The sequence below is a fragment of the Toxotes jaculatrix genome, chromosome 12 (assembly GCF_017976425.1).
Source record: "Toxotes jaculatrix isolate fToxJac2 chromosome 12, fToxJac2.pri, whole genome shotgun sequence".
Taxonomy (NCBI): domain Eukaryota; kingdom Metazoa; phylum Chordata; class Actinopteri; family Toxotidae; genus Toxotes; species Toxotes jaculatrix.
In genome coordinates this window covers 19,677,613-19,692,244 of record NC_054405.1, presented here as the reverse complement: position 1 = coordinate 19,692,244, position 14,632 = coordinate 19,677,613, and the positions used below count along the sequence as shown (strand labels likewise).

The 14,632-nt window shown below is 41.1% G+C and overlaps 1 protein-coding gene across 3 annotated transcripts; it reads right to left on the bottom strand.

The window, feature by feature from the left end:
• Window positions 1-44: 44 nt before the first annotated feature.
• On the bottom strand, window positions 45-13,156 carry LOC121191294 (clustered mitochondria protein homolog). Of its 3 annotated transcripts, none has more exons than XM_041052482.1 (30): window positions 12,980-13,156; window positions 12,632-12,708; window positions 10,830-12,125; window positions 10,252-10,415; window positions 9,982-10,153; window positions 9,188-9,328; window positions 8,966-9,090; window positions 8,697-8,851; window positions 8,445-8,570; window positions 8,140-8,287; window positions 7,873-7,965; window positions 7,506-7,724; window positions 7,101-7,276; window positions 6,646-6,957; window positions 6,379-6,512; window positions 6,042-6,143; window positions 5,854-5,954; window positions 5,550-5,702; window positions 4,499-4,561; window positions 4,156-4,403; window positions 3,986-4,070; window positions 3,206-3,359; window positions 2,912-3,051; window positions 2,625-2,705; window positions 2,368-2,493; window positions 1,842-1,963; window positions 1,569-1,662; window positions 1,335-1,469; window positions 1,182-1,255; window positions 45-1,023 (listed from the first exon to the last, which is right to left on the bottom strand). In XM_041052482.1, exons 3-30 carry the CDS (start codon window positions 12,079-12,081, stop codon window positions 909-911), a joined length of 5,010 nt encoding a protein of 1,669 aa, XP_040908416.1. In that variant the 5' UTR covers window positions 12,082-12,125; window positions 12,632-12,708; window positions 12,980-13,156; the 3' UTR covers window positions 45-908. The 3 variants fall into 3 exon arrangements, with proteins under 3 accessions (XP_040908416.1, XP_040908418.1, XP_040908417.1); XM_041052484.1 differs by having other exon boundaries at window positions 9,194-9,328; XM_041052483.1 differs by having other exon boundaries at window positions 10,830-12,086.
• Window positions 13,157-14,632: the final 1,476 nt, after the last annotated feature.

Below are 14,632 nucleotides of genomic sequence, written 5' to 3'. Positions count from 1 at the left end.
CCATTTTAAATGTAAACAAGTTTCGCATTGAGATGAGTAGCAGATTGACAGACTGTAGTGAACATGACAAACCATGCAGCTTCTCCATATGTGGTGATAATGAAAAAAAAAAAACTCCATGACACCTATAATAATTTTTACACTAACTATATGGGTACATTTTAAGATAAACAGTTTTAAGCCATACAGTGAGATAGCAGTTATTTTGGGCAACATCTAAAATGAAATTCACTAAGCTCATAGTCAATTCTAATTTTATGTCAGTGGACCAATTCCAGAAAAAGTCACTTGATAACAATGCCAGTTCAAACTGTAATGCTTTGATTTCCAGCTAAAGGAGCCCTTTAGATAGCACTAATTTGACTTGTAGAGTCAACACATAAGATGCTCATAAGCTTATTATTTCCCTACAGTCACCGGGATATTAAAGACAACAACATGTATTAAAGTATAATGGTCTGCTAGTACATATCCAAAACAGCCATAAAGATTATTTTAATATTCAGGCATAGATAAATCATGTCACGTTTTTAGAAGTGTTTGTGGCACAAGTGTGAAACCCAGTGGACACACAAGGGATTGCAAGATGACAGAACATCATTTAAAAATATAAGAAATTTAGAATTCTAGTACTATTTTTCCTCAGTAGACGTAGGTCTAAGTATACTGTGCTTTTCCATTAATGTAACAGTATATTCCTTATTTTATTTTGAGTATAGTATAGTATATTTTGCAGCTGTCTGATCCTTGGACATAGTTGTCGTCCAAAGTAGGCTAACTGGCATATTAACACCAGCAATTAGCCTGGCTTTCATCTGCCATTGTTGCTCATTGTCTGCGGTCATTTTCAGAAGTCTCACAGAATACACAAATGTTCAGTTGTAACTGTCCATAGTTCAGTTTTGTTGTCATTTGTCTACAGTTCTGAAGTCTTTTTGCTTTAATAACTGATTTTCCAGTTCTTCCACTTGAACCTTCTCATTTCTTTTTATCTCAGTCCTCAGGTCCGCAACTTCTTTGGCACTAGAGAGAAAGCCATAATACATCCAGTACAGTATGTGTGAGGAAATCATTGTTTGCATTCACCCTTCATCAGAATAATCATCAGACTAAATTACCATTGTAACCACCACATTAGCAGTTATTATTGATGCCACAACTGGAAATTTTTCAGTATTCACCTGAGGGGAATGAGAATGATTCCACATGTCAGGTTGAGCTGCTGAAGGATTGCTGGAAGGCCTGGAGTGGAAAACTGCAGAGAAACACAAATGAGGTAAAGCATTACACAACCAGGAATAGACTTAATTCTTGTAGAAGTGGTCTCAACAAACCTTTGGAGGTGGAATACAGGCACTAGGTGTGTTACTGTAGAGATGGTTGATGGCTTTCTGAAGGACCACAGCCTGCTGAGTCAGGCTCTTCAGGTATTCTGAGCTTTCCTTCGTGCTGTCATGGTTCTCACCAACCTTTATATGTGCAACAATGAAGTCTCTCAGTTAAAATTATGAGCATGGAGCATCAGCATAACACCAGCAAACATAGTATTTCGGCAGTTTAAAGCACACCTGGCTCTTATAGATTGCATAAGCCTCTTTCTCATGTTGCAGAGCGGATCGAAACTCTCCTTTAGTCTCATACACGGTGGCGAGCAGATGATGACTGCAGAGAAGATAGACATGGAGAGGCAGGGAGGCAATATAAGGGAATGAAGGAAGAGAACAGAGAGATCACAGTAACCTATATTTCAAAGCATTTCTTGCCATTTCTGTAACTGTAATGTGTTGTTATCTGTGTTTTTTGTCTTTTGAGGGAACATTATGATAATCTTGCTGTGTTACCTGTGTGCATGCCTCAGGGATGTGGCACCGCAGTATTTTGAGGTTAAATTTAAGGCATTCTGAAGGAACTTCAGTGAAAGCTCATGCTCCATCAGTCCATGAAGTACTAGACCCAGCATACTCTAATGTAGTGGAGCACAACAGGGACATTAATGGATCAGTTCCAACGCACAAATAAGAATTAACTGTAGCTTCTACCACAAATAAGAATGAAGACAGGTAGAAGCATTACCTGAAAATTCAGGCAATGCGGACTGGTTGCTGAAATTAGGTCACTCTCTCGGGTTATGTTCAGTGTTTTCCTACAATCTGCTTCAAGCTGCCTTTTTTAATTTGCATTTTCCAATACCTTATCTGCCTTAAACTTTTAATGTTTGTTTATAAAACATCTTTCCTTAAGTTTTATTTTCTCTTTTTGTTGTATTTTTTTCTATAAGGATTTGAGTAACTGTTGTTAACACTTTATTTTGACTAATTAACCAAATCCTCATATTACCATCAAGCACTGAGGTGGGGTCTCACTTACATCCAGCAGTGCAACTTGTGGATGGTCTTCTCCACTCACAAGCAGGGTGAGGTACCGAGCGCGGTACAGCAGCTGTAGGGAGGTCGAATGTTGGCCTCCAGCAAAGCAGTACAGGGCCAGGTAAGTCTGAATAACAGGTATGAGAAAACTTCCATATGAAGATACAAGTGAGATACTTTTAAAAAAGATGTTTTGAAAAAGATCAACAGGATTAATATATTCTGTCTGTGGATCAACAAGAAGGTGCAGGAACTTACATAGTCTTGTATGATCTGTGGATGGTCTATACCTTGTATTCTCTCACTGCTCATAACAGCCTTTTCCTGGTGGCTGAGAGCCTGTGAGACATGTGGAAAACATGTCTTTATGAAAGCTCATAAATGTTCATGTTTCTGTTTGTTTTAATTATAATACAGGTCAAAGACTGTGTTATGTCTTTAATAATTTGCTTAATATCATATGTGTGTGTGTATATATGCAGAATGCAGAAGTCCGCAACCAGGTTAGATAAAAGGTTATGAAATGAACTGTAATACATATTTACATCTGCATATTCCCCCAAGATGTAGCTAAGCCGTCCCAGGAGACGCAGACACATGCATACGTCCTCATGAAGGACCCCACATACACTGCTAAACAGAGTCAGGGCCTGGCTGAGCAGGTCATAGCCATCTTTGAGAACCCCTAAAAGAAAGCATAAAACACTAATGAATGTACACAAGTAAATTACATCTGAAACACAGAGAGGAGGTGTGCATAAGAGTAGCTGATTTGAATGACCCACTGATGGGGTGTTCACAACCTGTCAGTTCTGAGTGTTTGTGCTTGTGTCCCTCACCCTGTTGTACGGCCACCTGTGCTTGTTGCACTAGCCGTGTGGCATCTGTTGCTGTTGGTTTGAGATGTTTGACCACAGGCAACATGTTGACAACATCTTCCTCACCAAATGCTGGCCTATGTCGGGATTCAAACACGTACTCCCTCAGCTGTACCTAAATACAGAGAAAAAGGAAGATGGGGCAGAAGGGCAACAGCTGCATTTTAAAACTGTGCTATCAAACTGTGCACTTTGGCAGCACTGCTGAAGATAATTTCAGTTTTTAAGGGCTTGTTGGACTTCAGCAGCCAAAGATCCTGCAGCGTTATGTCAGCCCTCAGATTAAAGTTATGTGGCAAGACTTCTGTTTTACTACAATAAGTATCAAATATTAACATACATGTCTTTCCCTCTGTAAGCTTTACAAGATAGAGGTGTAGCCAGAAGAGATTACCTCAGACTTAAATCTGATCTTGGCCTCTGGAAGGGGTGAAAATCATGAGCCGACTTTTCCATCCGAAGCAAATTTGCAAGTTTGCAAGAGCACTTTCTATTTCTGTCTCTAGTCCACATTGCTCACTTTGTTTGAGCCAAGAAATGTTTTTTTTTTTCTTTGCCAGTGACACCCTGGTTAAATAAAGCAGTATCAGTGGCAACTTTTTTCTTTTGCATCTTGAGTTAGGATTTTTAATTATACAAAAGGTGTGCTTGCAGCTGCAGCTTTCCTAGTGCAGCTTTAAGATACAGAATCTGTTTAATGTATGATCAGTGTATCATGAAGAGAAGCATGGTATGTCTGACCTGGATTCCTGTCTTGATGGCAATCTCTCTCAGCAGGGAGATCCTCTGGAGGCCATGCTTTTCTATTACTTCATCTATACTTTCACTAAACACAGAGAGGAGGTAAGTTTAAAAATCCTGTTGCACATTTCCAGCCACACACATATACACAGGCACAGACACACACATACCTGTCAATTGTGTAGTGGTAATAATCTCCAGCCTCAGTCCTGATCCTGCCCCACAGTTCACTGGGGCTTAGTCTAGCCCACACACTGTCCATCAACAAGGCAACTCGAGTCCCGTGACTTCGTCGACGTCGACTCCTACGACGAGAGAGTAGCTCATCTGAGCAGGAGTCAGGGGTCCAGGTGGAGGAACTCAAGAGGCAGTTTAGGAAGTGACTGACAGCAGCAGAGAACGCTGCAGGTTCCACATCCTGGGAGAAAATAACATATATGTTGATATTAGAAAATTATGGCTAGATTGTAAAATGTTATATCTTAATATGGTTACATTAATTGAACATGTTACCTGTAGATAGGTCCTGAAGATGTGTTTTGCACTTCTGATGATGACTTCACTGATAGAAATTCTCTGTGAGAGAACATTTGATTAGTTACTTGATCAGGAAGACTTTTAAAGAAGGTGCTATCGGCATTGTAAACAAAAAACTGAGATGCAAAAATCCTGTTCCAAAGCATTTTATTTTATATGGTTATATTTCATGTTTTGTTCTAAGGCTTTAATTTGTATCTTTATTGACATAGTGTAGTGCACTTTATTCTAAAGTGTTTTATTTTTCATTTGTTTGGTTTGTTACGTTTATTCTATATATTACATGCTCTTGTGCTATCTTTTTCTTGCAATTAACATTCCATTGGTCTATAGGGGTTATTCTGGAGTGGTTCAAGTGTCTTGTCTCTCTGACAAGCATTTTTTTGTCTACTAATCACTCACAAAGTGCAAAATGGATTAGCTCCAAGCTATATCTCTTACCTGCTAAACCCATATGTACAAGGGCACAGACATAGGTCAGCAGAAAAAGCCCTTCTTCCAGCTCTTATGTCTAGACTCGCAATCAAGGGTGACCGGGGATTTTCTGTCATGACAACTAAACCTCTTTATATTCTTTCAAAGGTAAAACTAAGAACGTTCGATGGATACTACATGGATTTTAACAGAAATGTATGATTTTATATCTTCTAGACAATATAATATTGTTTTATTTATCTTTATTTTTATGCCACTGTTTTTATCACTATCTGGTTTTACTTTTTACTCTGTAGTTTTATCACTGTATCTCATATACTTTGATAAACCGAGGATAAAGTATTTTGTAACTATGCTAAGAAAAGTGCCATACAGTTTTATATTATTCCCCTTCTTTTATTCAGCACATTTGTGTTGGGCTCTTGACAAAGCTTTTAAATGTGTGGGTTGATATTTTAAATTTTAATTAATTTTTTAAAAACAGATATTTCCCATATTCTCAGAAGCGACTGTGTGACTATGTATTTTACTTGAACCATTCCACACTGTAGTGTGACAGGGAATCCCTCCAATTAAACATGGTAGTGGGTACCTTTAGGTGGCTGAGTCTCCCTCTCTCCTCCACCCTGTCCAGCTCCCTCAGTAGGGTGCCCAGGTATCGTACATTCACACCCTGCTGATGTAGCACTGAGGTCAGGGTCACTCCATCCATCGGCACTGCTGTGTTTTCAAGACAGTCCCTCAGCTACCACACACACACACACGCACGCACGCACGCACGCACGCACGCACGCACGCACACACACACACACACACACACACACACACACACTCATCATCATCATTATCACCAACATGATAGCCTGATCATTAATGGTCCACACACCAAGACTCACCACTGCTGGGATCTGATTAGACAGCAGAAAGGCGGCCACATCCCATAACAACTTTCTCTGCCTTTGAACCTCTTCAACAAATTCAGATGAGAAACGAACTCCTGAAGCAAAGACACACAGTTCAGTGTTAGTCTGATTTTTATATATGTGAGAGTCTGTGTGTATGTCTGTGCAAGTGTATTCAATACCTGGAGAGCAAACATTAGGATTGAAGCGAATGTCAAAGGAACAGTCGCTCACTGATCCGACAGCCCTACAAGCTTTCCTGATCACATCTCTTCTCTGGAATTCTACAAAAGCAAGATATGAATAAACTGTTTATTGACATAGTGAACAATCACAATCAAAGAGTACTTACCACTTTCCTTGGCCTAAATCTTTCATCATTATCATTGATACATAAATATTTAAGCAGCATTTTAATGTAGCCATAGGTGGGGTGTAGCTCATTTTAGAGTTTTTACACTGTTGGGTAGTTTAAGCTGGTTTATCAATAGGTTTTATCATTTCACTGGTGTCATTCACCCATGTCAGCACCAGCTGTGGCTGTATCTCCAGTTCTCGGCCCACAGACCAGATCTTCCCTCTGCTCCGTAGCTTTATTCTGTTCTTCCAGTTGACTGAGCCCTTGGGCTACCATCTTGACGTAAAGCTCATACCTGCAACAGAAAACACAAGGTTAGAGGAATAATGTTTGCAACTCTCAGTTCATCCTGATGGTTTAATAGTTACACAGTGGCTGCATCTGTGTCCAAACATTCATCCAAGAGCTTCATATCTCCCCCTCCTCACCTGTGCTGGACAAAGGCCTCTATCAGCTCTGGTCTCAGGCTGGCCAGGCTGTGATGATGTCGTCGTGGGTAACCAAAGCTCTGACACTCCTTTGGCACCTCCTCCCCCATCTCCTCTGTCCCAGAGAACTGGAAGTTAAGGTCAGGGGGGAAGGTGCGGAGAAGATCCAAGATGTAAGGTCGTCCATCATTACCCAGGATGCCTTTGGTCTCAACGGCAGAGCAAAGCTCCACTGGGATGTTGTTATGGTCGAGCACTTGGTGATGCTGGATTCTCAGTTTTTTACTGGTTTTATCCAGAAGCTCCAGAAACCTGCGGTTAAACACACTTATGATTTCATGGAGTAATGTTGAGAAATTCGAATGCACTCCAGGATAACCTGTTTTATCTTTTACTTGATCAAGATCTAAATGCATAAATTATTAGACATTGTTTAGTGTGAGTGCATGTGTTACCTGGGGTGTGTAAAAACAGTCTCTCCATAGTCATTAGAGCCATAGACTACACTCTGCTCCTGATTTTTCTCCAGTATCCCAGGAACAATTGTCTGAGCGATGACACGGATGCCACGATAATCCACCACAGCTGTCCCAAGGGTGTGAAGTCCCTCTATGTCGACAGATGTGTATGCCTGAAGTAGAGCAGTTTCATTATTTTTGCTTTGAGGAAAGGATTCCTGCAGATAATCTGACAGTGTGGGAAAGGATCAAATTTGATATTTCAAAGTGAAAATTAGAAAAGCAGTCCATGCAAATGTTGCCCCCTCTGGAACAAGCATACTTTTAAACAGGACAGATGAAACTCAAAATACATCCCAACCACCTCACTTCTCATGCAGGCATTATTGTCAGGATCTTTACCTGACAACCTCTTAAGTCACAGATGGCAGCAACATGGGCAGCAGTGTTGCCCCCTAGTGGTCGGTAGTGCTCAGATATGTCAAACCCCAAGCTGAAGAAGAGGTTGTTCCAGATGAACATCTGCATGTGAGGCGCCTCACTTGGGTTTAATGGCATGGCGTTACCATCGATAACGGCCACAGCACCTCGTGTTGCAGCGGCAACAAAGTCACTGTTGGTCTGAATGGTGGGTGATTTAAACAAAAGACAAAAAAGAGCAACACAATTTAATGCCAGAGCAGAGTGATCCCACAGTCACGTCTGCTTCTCTAAGCGATAACTGGAAACTAACATTGGAAAGAACATGTTAAGAAATCAGTGGTCTCACTTTAAACATGCTCCTCTCTCTGTGCAGGCGCTCCTGAAGGGAATTCCTGGGGAGTTCCCTGCTTCCCTGTAGCTCCTCATTCCAATCCCGACTCTGTGGTGATGACACACAAATATCAGCATCATTATCACTATCAGTTTGCCTTTGATGCAGCATGGTGGTAATGCACCTTTGTTTTTGTGTGCATGTGCACACAAAAGTTGACTGGAATGTTACATTTCTCTGTATTTGCAAATTTAGCCTGTTCCCCTAATCTGTGTCTGCAACCTGCCCAGCTGTGTGATTGTCCTGGCCCACGCCACTGGTGTGTGTCTCTTCTGCTTTGACACAGTCGAGGGTGTGGTCTCCATGGGGGGCAGTCCAGGTGAGCATCTGAAAAGGTGCTGCGAACCGCTCATAAGGGTGTTGCTGGACTCTGGTCAACAGAGACAGGAAATATTTTCTATTAGCAAGGTTAGGATGGGTATGACGATTTCTGTTTCACTGGGATGAAAGTGTTATTGGATTGATACAAACAACGCAGAATGTCACTTAATTTAAATTTCCAACTTGATTACAGACATTTTGCTCACCTCTTCTTCTGCAGGGCACTGAAGTTTTTCCTGAAAGCAGGGCTGACTTGACTCAGCAGGTCAACTAGAGAGTGGCAAAAGACTTTGGGAACTGCAGGTTTAGGATTGAAGTTGAAGGCAGTTGACCTGGAGTTGGAGCAGTCAGAGCAAACAAACTGTAGCACAAGTTGAATCCAAGTTTCTACAAAAACAAATTTTAGAAAAAACTCATAGATAAGCAAACTTGCAATGGCTGAACAGTTTAACACTCACTGATTGAGGTAGAAACCACGTGTAGAGGATGTAATGTTGAGTTCTCTGTCTTCCATAGTCAGGACATTGAGGTAAATTAAGTCCCCATGCATCTTCCTGTTCCCTGGAGGAGGATTCCAGCTGCTCATGGTCAGAACCCGCAGGCACTGTAATGGCTGTAGTGATACTTTCATAAATTCCCACTGCTGCTTCACTATAAATAAACATTTTGATTTCATTTAGTATATTTAACAAGTCATATTTGCAATTTAAAAAAGCCGATCTTTCACCTTCCAGTCATCCCTGACGGGCTGCAGTGGAGTAAGTGGTCGGTCCTTAGATCCAGGGAGGATGTATTCTGGAGGGCTGCAGTCAACATTTTCAGAAGCTCGCCTTTTCCCCACACTTTCATTATCTGAAAGGATGAATATCAAGGTGGAAGGGTTGAATGATTGCTGAAGGAAATGCTGTGACAATGCCAGATCTGAGGAGGTGTGAGAGAACAATGTTACCCTTGCCTCCTCTGGTGTAAAAGGTGAGGTAAGACAGTGAGCTGCCGTTCACTCCGTTGTATGCATCTGCAGGATCAAGGCTCCTCAGAAGATCACAAACATGTCTGAGATGAAGACGAGCATCACGCACTGAATAAGCGTCTGCAACAAGATCAGAGGAGATGCTTATAAAATATTTAATTTCAATCTTCCACAAGTACATCATGAGTGGAAACAAATCATCATATGATTATAAGTCAAATGAACTGTCAAAATCAGTGATAATGTGCACATGTAAACTCTGAGGCACAGCCAATGAAAACTCAAAGAAAACAAGAGTTTGGCATGCAATCCAATATAGTATATTTTTTTTATTCATTTCATAGGTGACATGAATTTAATATATATTCTATATCACCTAGTCTTGGAAAATAAGACAATACACAGTATTTAAACACTGTATTTTTCACAGAATTCAGCTGCGAGTGAATAGTATTTTTATCGTAAGGTTTAAAGTGAGTGATTATTAGATATGAATAACTTTTGGTTGCTGGTGCTGTTTATTAAAGCAAACTTAAACTGTGGTTGGATTTTGTGGAGTCATAAACAATGTTGTAAACCTTCCTGGATGAGGTGAGGGATTTGGCCATTTTTACCACATTTGCTCAACCTGATCTGAGGCTGAGCAGTTTTGAGACATAAAGAGAGAGCATGCATCTGACATGCTGACAATGTTGCTCTCCAATGTGAACTACACATTTAATCATCAGAGAAAGACAACTTATAAAAAACAAAGAAAATGATGAGGCAGTTACCCTCCACCAACTTGATGACTGCACCCTCCTGGATGCCCTGGATGGAGCGCAGCTCTGTGAGGCTGTCAAGCGTGGTGCTTCCCAGCTGGAGGGAGAAACAAGTGCGGTGGCAAGTGATCTCATGATCCATCAGCACCTGGTGCAGCTCTGCCACCAACATCTGGCCTGACACCTGAGATTGGGGGAGAGACCGAGAGTTGAACTGGAGTGATTCAGAAAGACATTAAGTTAGAGTGAAGCATCACTGAGAAAATAGTGACACAGCAGAACCTGGAGCTCAAAACTTTCTGTTCCAGGAGGTTGAATCCTGACAGTAAAGCCTGTCTCTTGGAGATCAACAATGTCACGGATGCTAAGTTCCCTCTTATCAGGATCAGACTGCTTCAGGAGATCATCCTTGGGACTTTCTTCAGTTTGACTTGGTGCTGTTGACACTAGTGCATAAGAGACAAAAAAAGTTATATAAAAGTAAATTTTATAGTGAAATGACAAATGAAAATTTGCAAATGGCAATTTGGAAAAGAAAAGTCAGTTATCAAGTCTTTAAATGGAAAAAAAGGAAAATAAAGTTAACTTTTTGTTGTTCTATTTTCAATTATCTTCTTTTTTTCATTTGCCATTTTCCATTTGGTATTTAATATTCCACTTTGGTTTTTCCCTTTGCCCCTTCACAGTTTCAGTTTGGCATTTAAATTGCCATTTTTCCCCTTTTTACTTTTAATGTTAATTCTGAATAAGATTATTCACTGTAGCATGATAATCCACTGTACAAGCTACCAGTAGAAGCTTTAGGAACATGTATGAATATGACAATACAAACATAAACACAATCCAATAGAATCACACACCTTTTACATGTGGTGCTGCAAGAAACAGCCTGTCAACCAGAAACAAGGTCATTTTCTTCATCTCAGCTCCTTCCTCCTCCACCTGCTGCAAAACATGCTGCAGACCAGTCTTCTTGTTGTCCTCCTTCGTCTTTAGTAGGTGTAAGTTTTCCTGACGAACATTTTCTGCATTCAAAATGGAGTGATGAGCTGTTTGATCTGTGTACTTCTCCGACAGATTTATTTTTGTTTTTGTGTGGATAATGTTGTGTTCCTTTTCATTTACACTCTGGCCTGACGCCTCAGTCGCCTCTCCCATCTGTTTGTGATCCTGATTCCTCTGTTGTGTCAGGTCTATGCGACTCTTGGCAGGGTCACAGCTCTCCACAGCATCAGTGTTGTTGATGCTGTGTTTTGTCAGCTTCCTCTGTGATTCCACTGCAGCAATGTTCTCATCCATGTTGTTTGCAGCGAGTTCAGTCAGCATCACTGAGGTGCACTCTGACTGAATATTTTGCGCTTTGTCTTTTACAGCCTCCTGTGTCTGCAAAGTGTGGATCTCTGTCCAGGCAAAGTCTATATTTTCCTGAGTAGCAGCAGTCTTCTGTTGCAACTTAAAAACAGTCTCTTCATCAGTGTTTAACTTCTCCCGTGCTGTTTGTGTATCTGTTTGTATCTCCAAGAGCACATCCAACTGTTTCAGTATTCCACGTTCTTCCTTAACATCCACAGCCATCTCTTTTGAAACGCCAGGGCTTGTTTGTGTGTTTACTTCTCTTTCCACAGTCTCATTATTGCGCATAAGCATTTCTGTTTGTGTCTGAACTTCTGCCTGTGACTCCGTCTGAGTCTGTACACCCATACCAATCTGTGTCTCCATTTCGGTCTGTGTCTCAACCTCAGAATACCCCCTGTTTCTCTCCATGTTGCTCCCCTCTTGTCCTTCATCTCCTGGCTCATCCACCCTCACTCCCTCTTCTTCCTCAGACACCAGGAGACACACCATCGGCTCCACCAGAGTCATGTCCCCTCCCAGGCTGCTGCTTAGGATGATGTCAGGAAACAGGAAGTGCTCTGGTTCGAGGGCTGGGTTTGTCACACCGGTGGAGACGGTCAACAGATCATCCTCCAAGTTGTCCGGCATACTTGGTGAGTCACATTCACTCTCTTCGCTGGATAGCAAAGGGGATCTCTCCACCTCACGCTGGGCCGGTGTTTCCTTACATTTGAAGTAGTTTGACAGCGTGTGACAGCATAGAACTATGTTTCCCATGGTGCCTTTGTGCAAAAAAACAGCAATATAACTGTGCAGGTGGCCTAAGGGAGAAAAGACCACAGCATTTATAAGTGTTCAAGCTATTAAGAGAAACTTAAGGTAAACTACAGTTGATCACAACTCACTAAGCTTTATTTTTTTAGCTTCTGCTACCAGCGCTATTCAGACAGGCTGTAAACAAGCTGACAGTTTAGCCAAATTAGTAAACATTTCAAAGTACATTTCACAAGAAGACCAAACTAACTAACTAACTAACAGGTGCAATAGACCACTTCTGACTATACTCAGACCACTCCTGGGTGAAATGGACTCCAAACTTTTCTCCAGAGAGGGCAGTGAAACTCTGCCAGGTGTTAAGTTACTGTTTAAATCTGAAACACAAGATAACTTTGAATTAAGCTGCTAATTATAAACTGCGAAAGGCTTGGTCACTGTCACATGTGCGTGTCTGTTTATGTGGCATGTGTGAATACAAGCAGCTAAGAGCCTTAGACAACAGCTGATGACAGGAAGATTACAAAGTGTTCCTGCAGTGGTGTCACCTTACAGTGGAAAGAGCTGGAAAACCTCTGAGACTAAATCTCATCAGATGAGTTCTGGAATGATGTCGGATTTGTGGGAATCCTGGAAAACAGTTGAAAGCGTACAATGAGCAAAAATGCTTCTAAGTTGTTTGGTTACATACAATTGTCTAAATCAAAACACTAAATAACTAAACAGACACCATTTTAATGCTTTGGCCCATAATTAGAGTTTTTTTTTTTTTCAGAGGTAACACAGCTTGCTCATGAGCTCATGACATGTACAGCAGAAAACATGTTTATGCATATCTCAAACAACAGAAAAATCCAACAGCATCAATATGACATTAATGTAGTCAATCTATGGGTCCTACCAGTCAGTGCAGGGAGAGACTGCCAGTCTGTGTCATCTTCTCCAGACTCCTCTGCTGTTCATCCTGCTGAAATCAGAGAGCTGAGTTTCCCAGGCTTTCCTCCAGAGCAGGAGGCTCCCCTGTCCTTGCTGCGAAACCACGTTACACAAACTGTGTGTCAGTGCATGTGTGTGTGTGTCTGCCCTTCATGGCTGGAGAGGAGCTGTGAGAGAGCCTGCAGGCCCTCTATTCACACACATGCACATTCACACACTTAGTACCCATCCAGTCCAGAAGAGGGCAACCTCTGTGCCGTTCATGATGTAACTTCCTGTGTTCAGACCGGTCCATGCACTCTCTATCAACCTTGAATGTGAGCACGTGCAGAAGGTATATAAATAGCAGCAGCAGGAGGGCTTGCACCTCTTCATATTTTTTTGCTCCCTTGTGAAAGCGACACAAGGCATGATACAGCACACCCCTCTCCAAACACAGTGCTGGAGACAAACCTCCAGCATTCAGTCTCCGCTCTCTTTGCACACTTTCAGGCATGAGCTGGAACGCAGCTCTCTGGTTGCCATGGCAGCACTGCAGTGAGACATTGACATTCTGAGCACGGTCTCCAAGACAACTGTGGGAACATTCTAGAATGGGACGTTTGCTAGGAGACAAGTTTCAGGTGTGCGACACAGCGACTACACCAGGAATAATGCTGTAGTTTATTTTATTTTCTCAGTTCATCTATATAGTTTCCTGTTCCTGTTCATTTACCAGATCACTCTGAAACTTCATCACTGCAATGACTTCAATTTAATTTCATTCAGTGACATTTCAGTTGTTCACTGCATCATTTGAATTTGCAGTTTAGCTCACTACTTTTGATAATTGAAAAACTAGCGATCTGTGTTAATAATACTAGCAATTCACCTTCACAAATGTCTGTTTGGAGCATCGCACATAAATCTGTAAACTAAAAAAAAAATTATCAGCAGTAGATGCAGGACAGTCAGACTGTGAGTCATCACAATCTCCCTGCACACCTCCTCAGACTCTGCTGAGATCTCCACCCACTCTGTCCTTTAATTTTTCATTCATCCAACTTTAAACACCCAGAAAATTAGGTGCAACTGGTGTTTGTATTCTATATGATAATGTATAAATTATAATGCCACAGTTGGTAGCACATTGATATAGTGCACAAAATTTAATTTCTTACTATCTGACCTGGAAGCCGGTCTACTCACTACGTCAGCACTGCATGGTGCATAAATACATGAATGAGACTTTAAAGTCTCTATGTGTTGGATTTTACTTTTCACTTCTCTGTCACCAAAGGCAGATCTGACCTTGTTTTAATCCCAGTCAAAGCTAGGTTGTACTGCCACCCAGTGCTAGGATTTGACATGAAAGCTTGTGGGTAGTAGCACTTTATTTTAAGTCCCCCTGTTAGGCATGAATAAGCAATATATAAACATTTAATAACGAGTTTATAGCACACTACTGCTTTATACAGATTTAAGTATTTATTTATCTATGTGTTAACAAATACAACTCCTCCTGTGGGCACCCATAAGTGGATGCTGATGTGTAAATATATAATGAATGACAATTTATTAATAATATAAAATATATTTCCAGAGGTTAGTTATAATTTGTGACAAATACTACATTCAT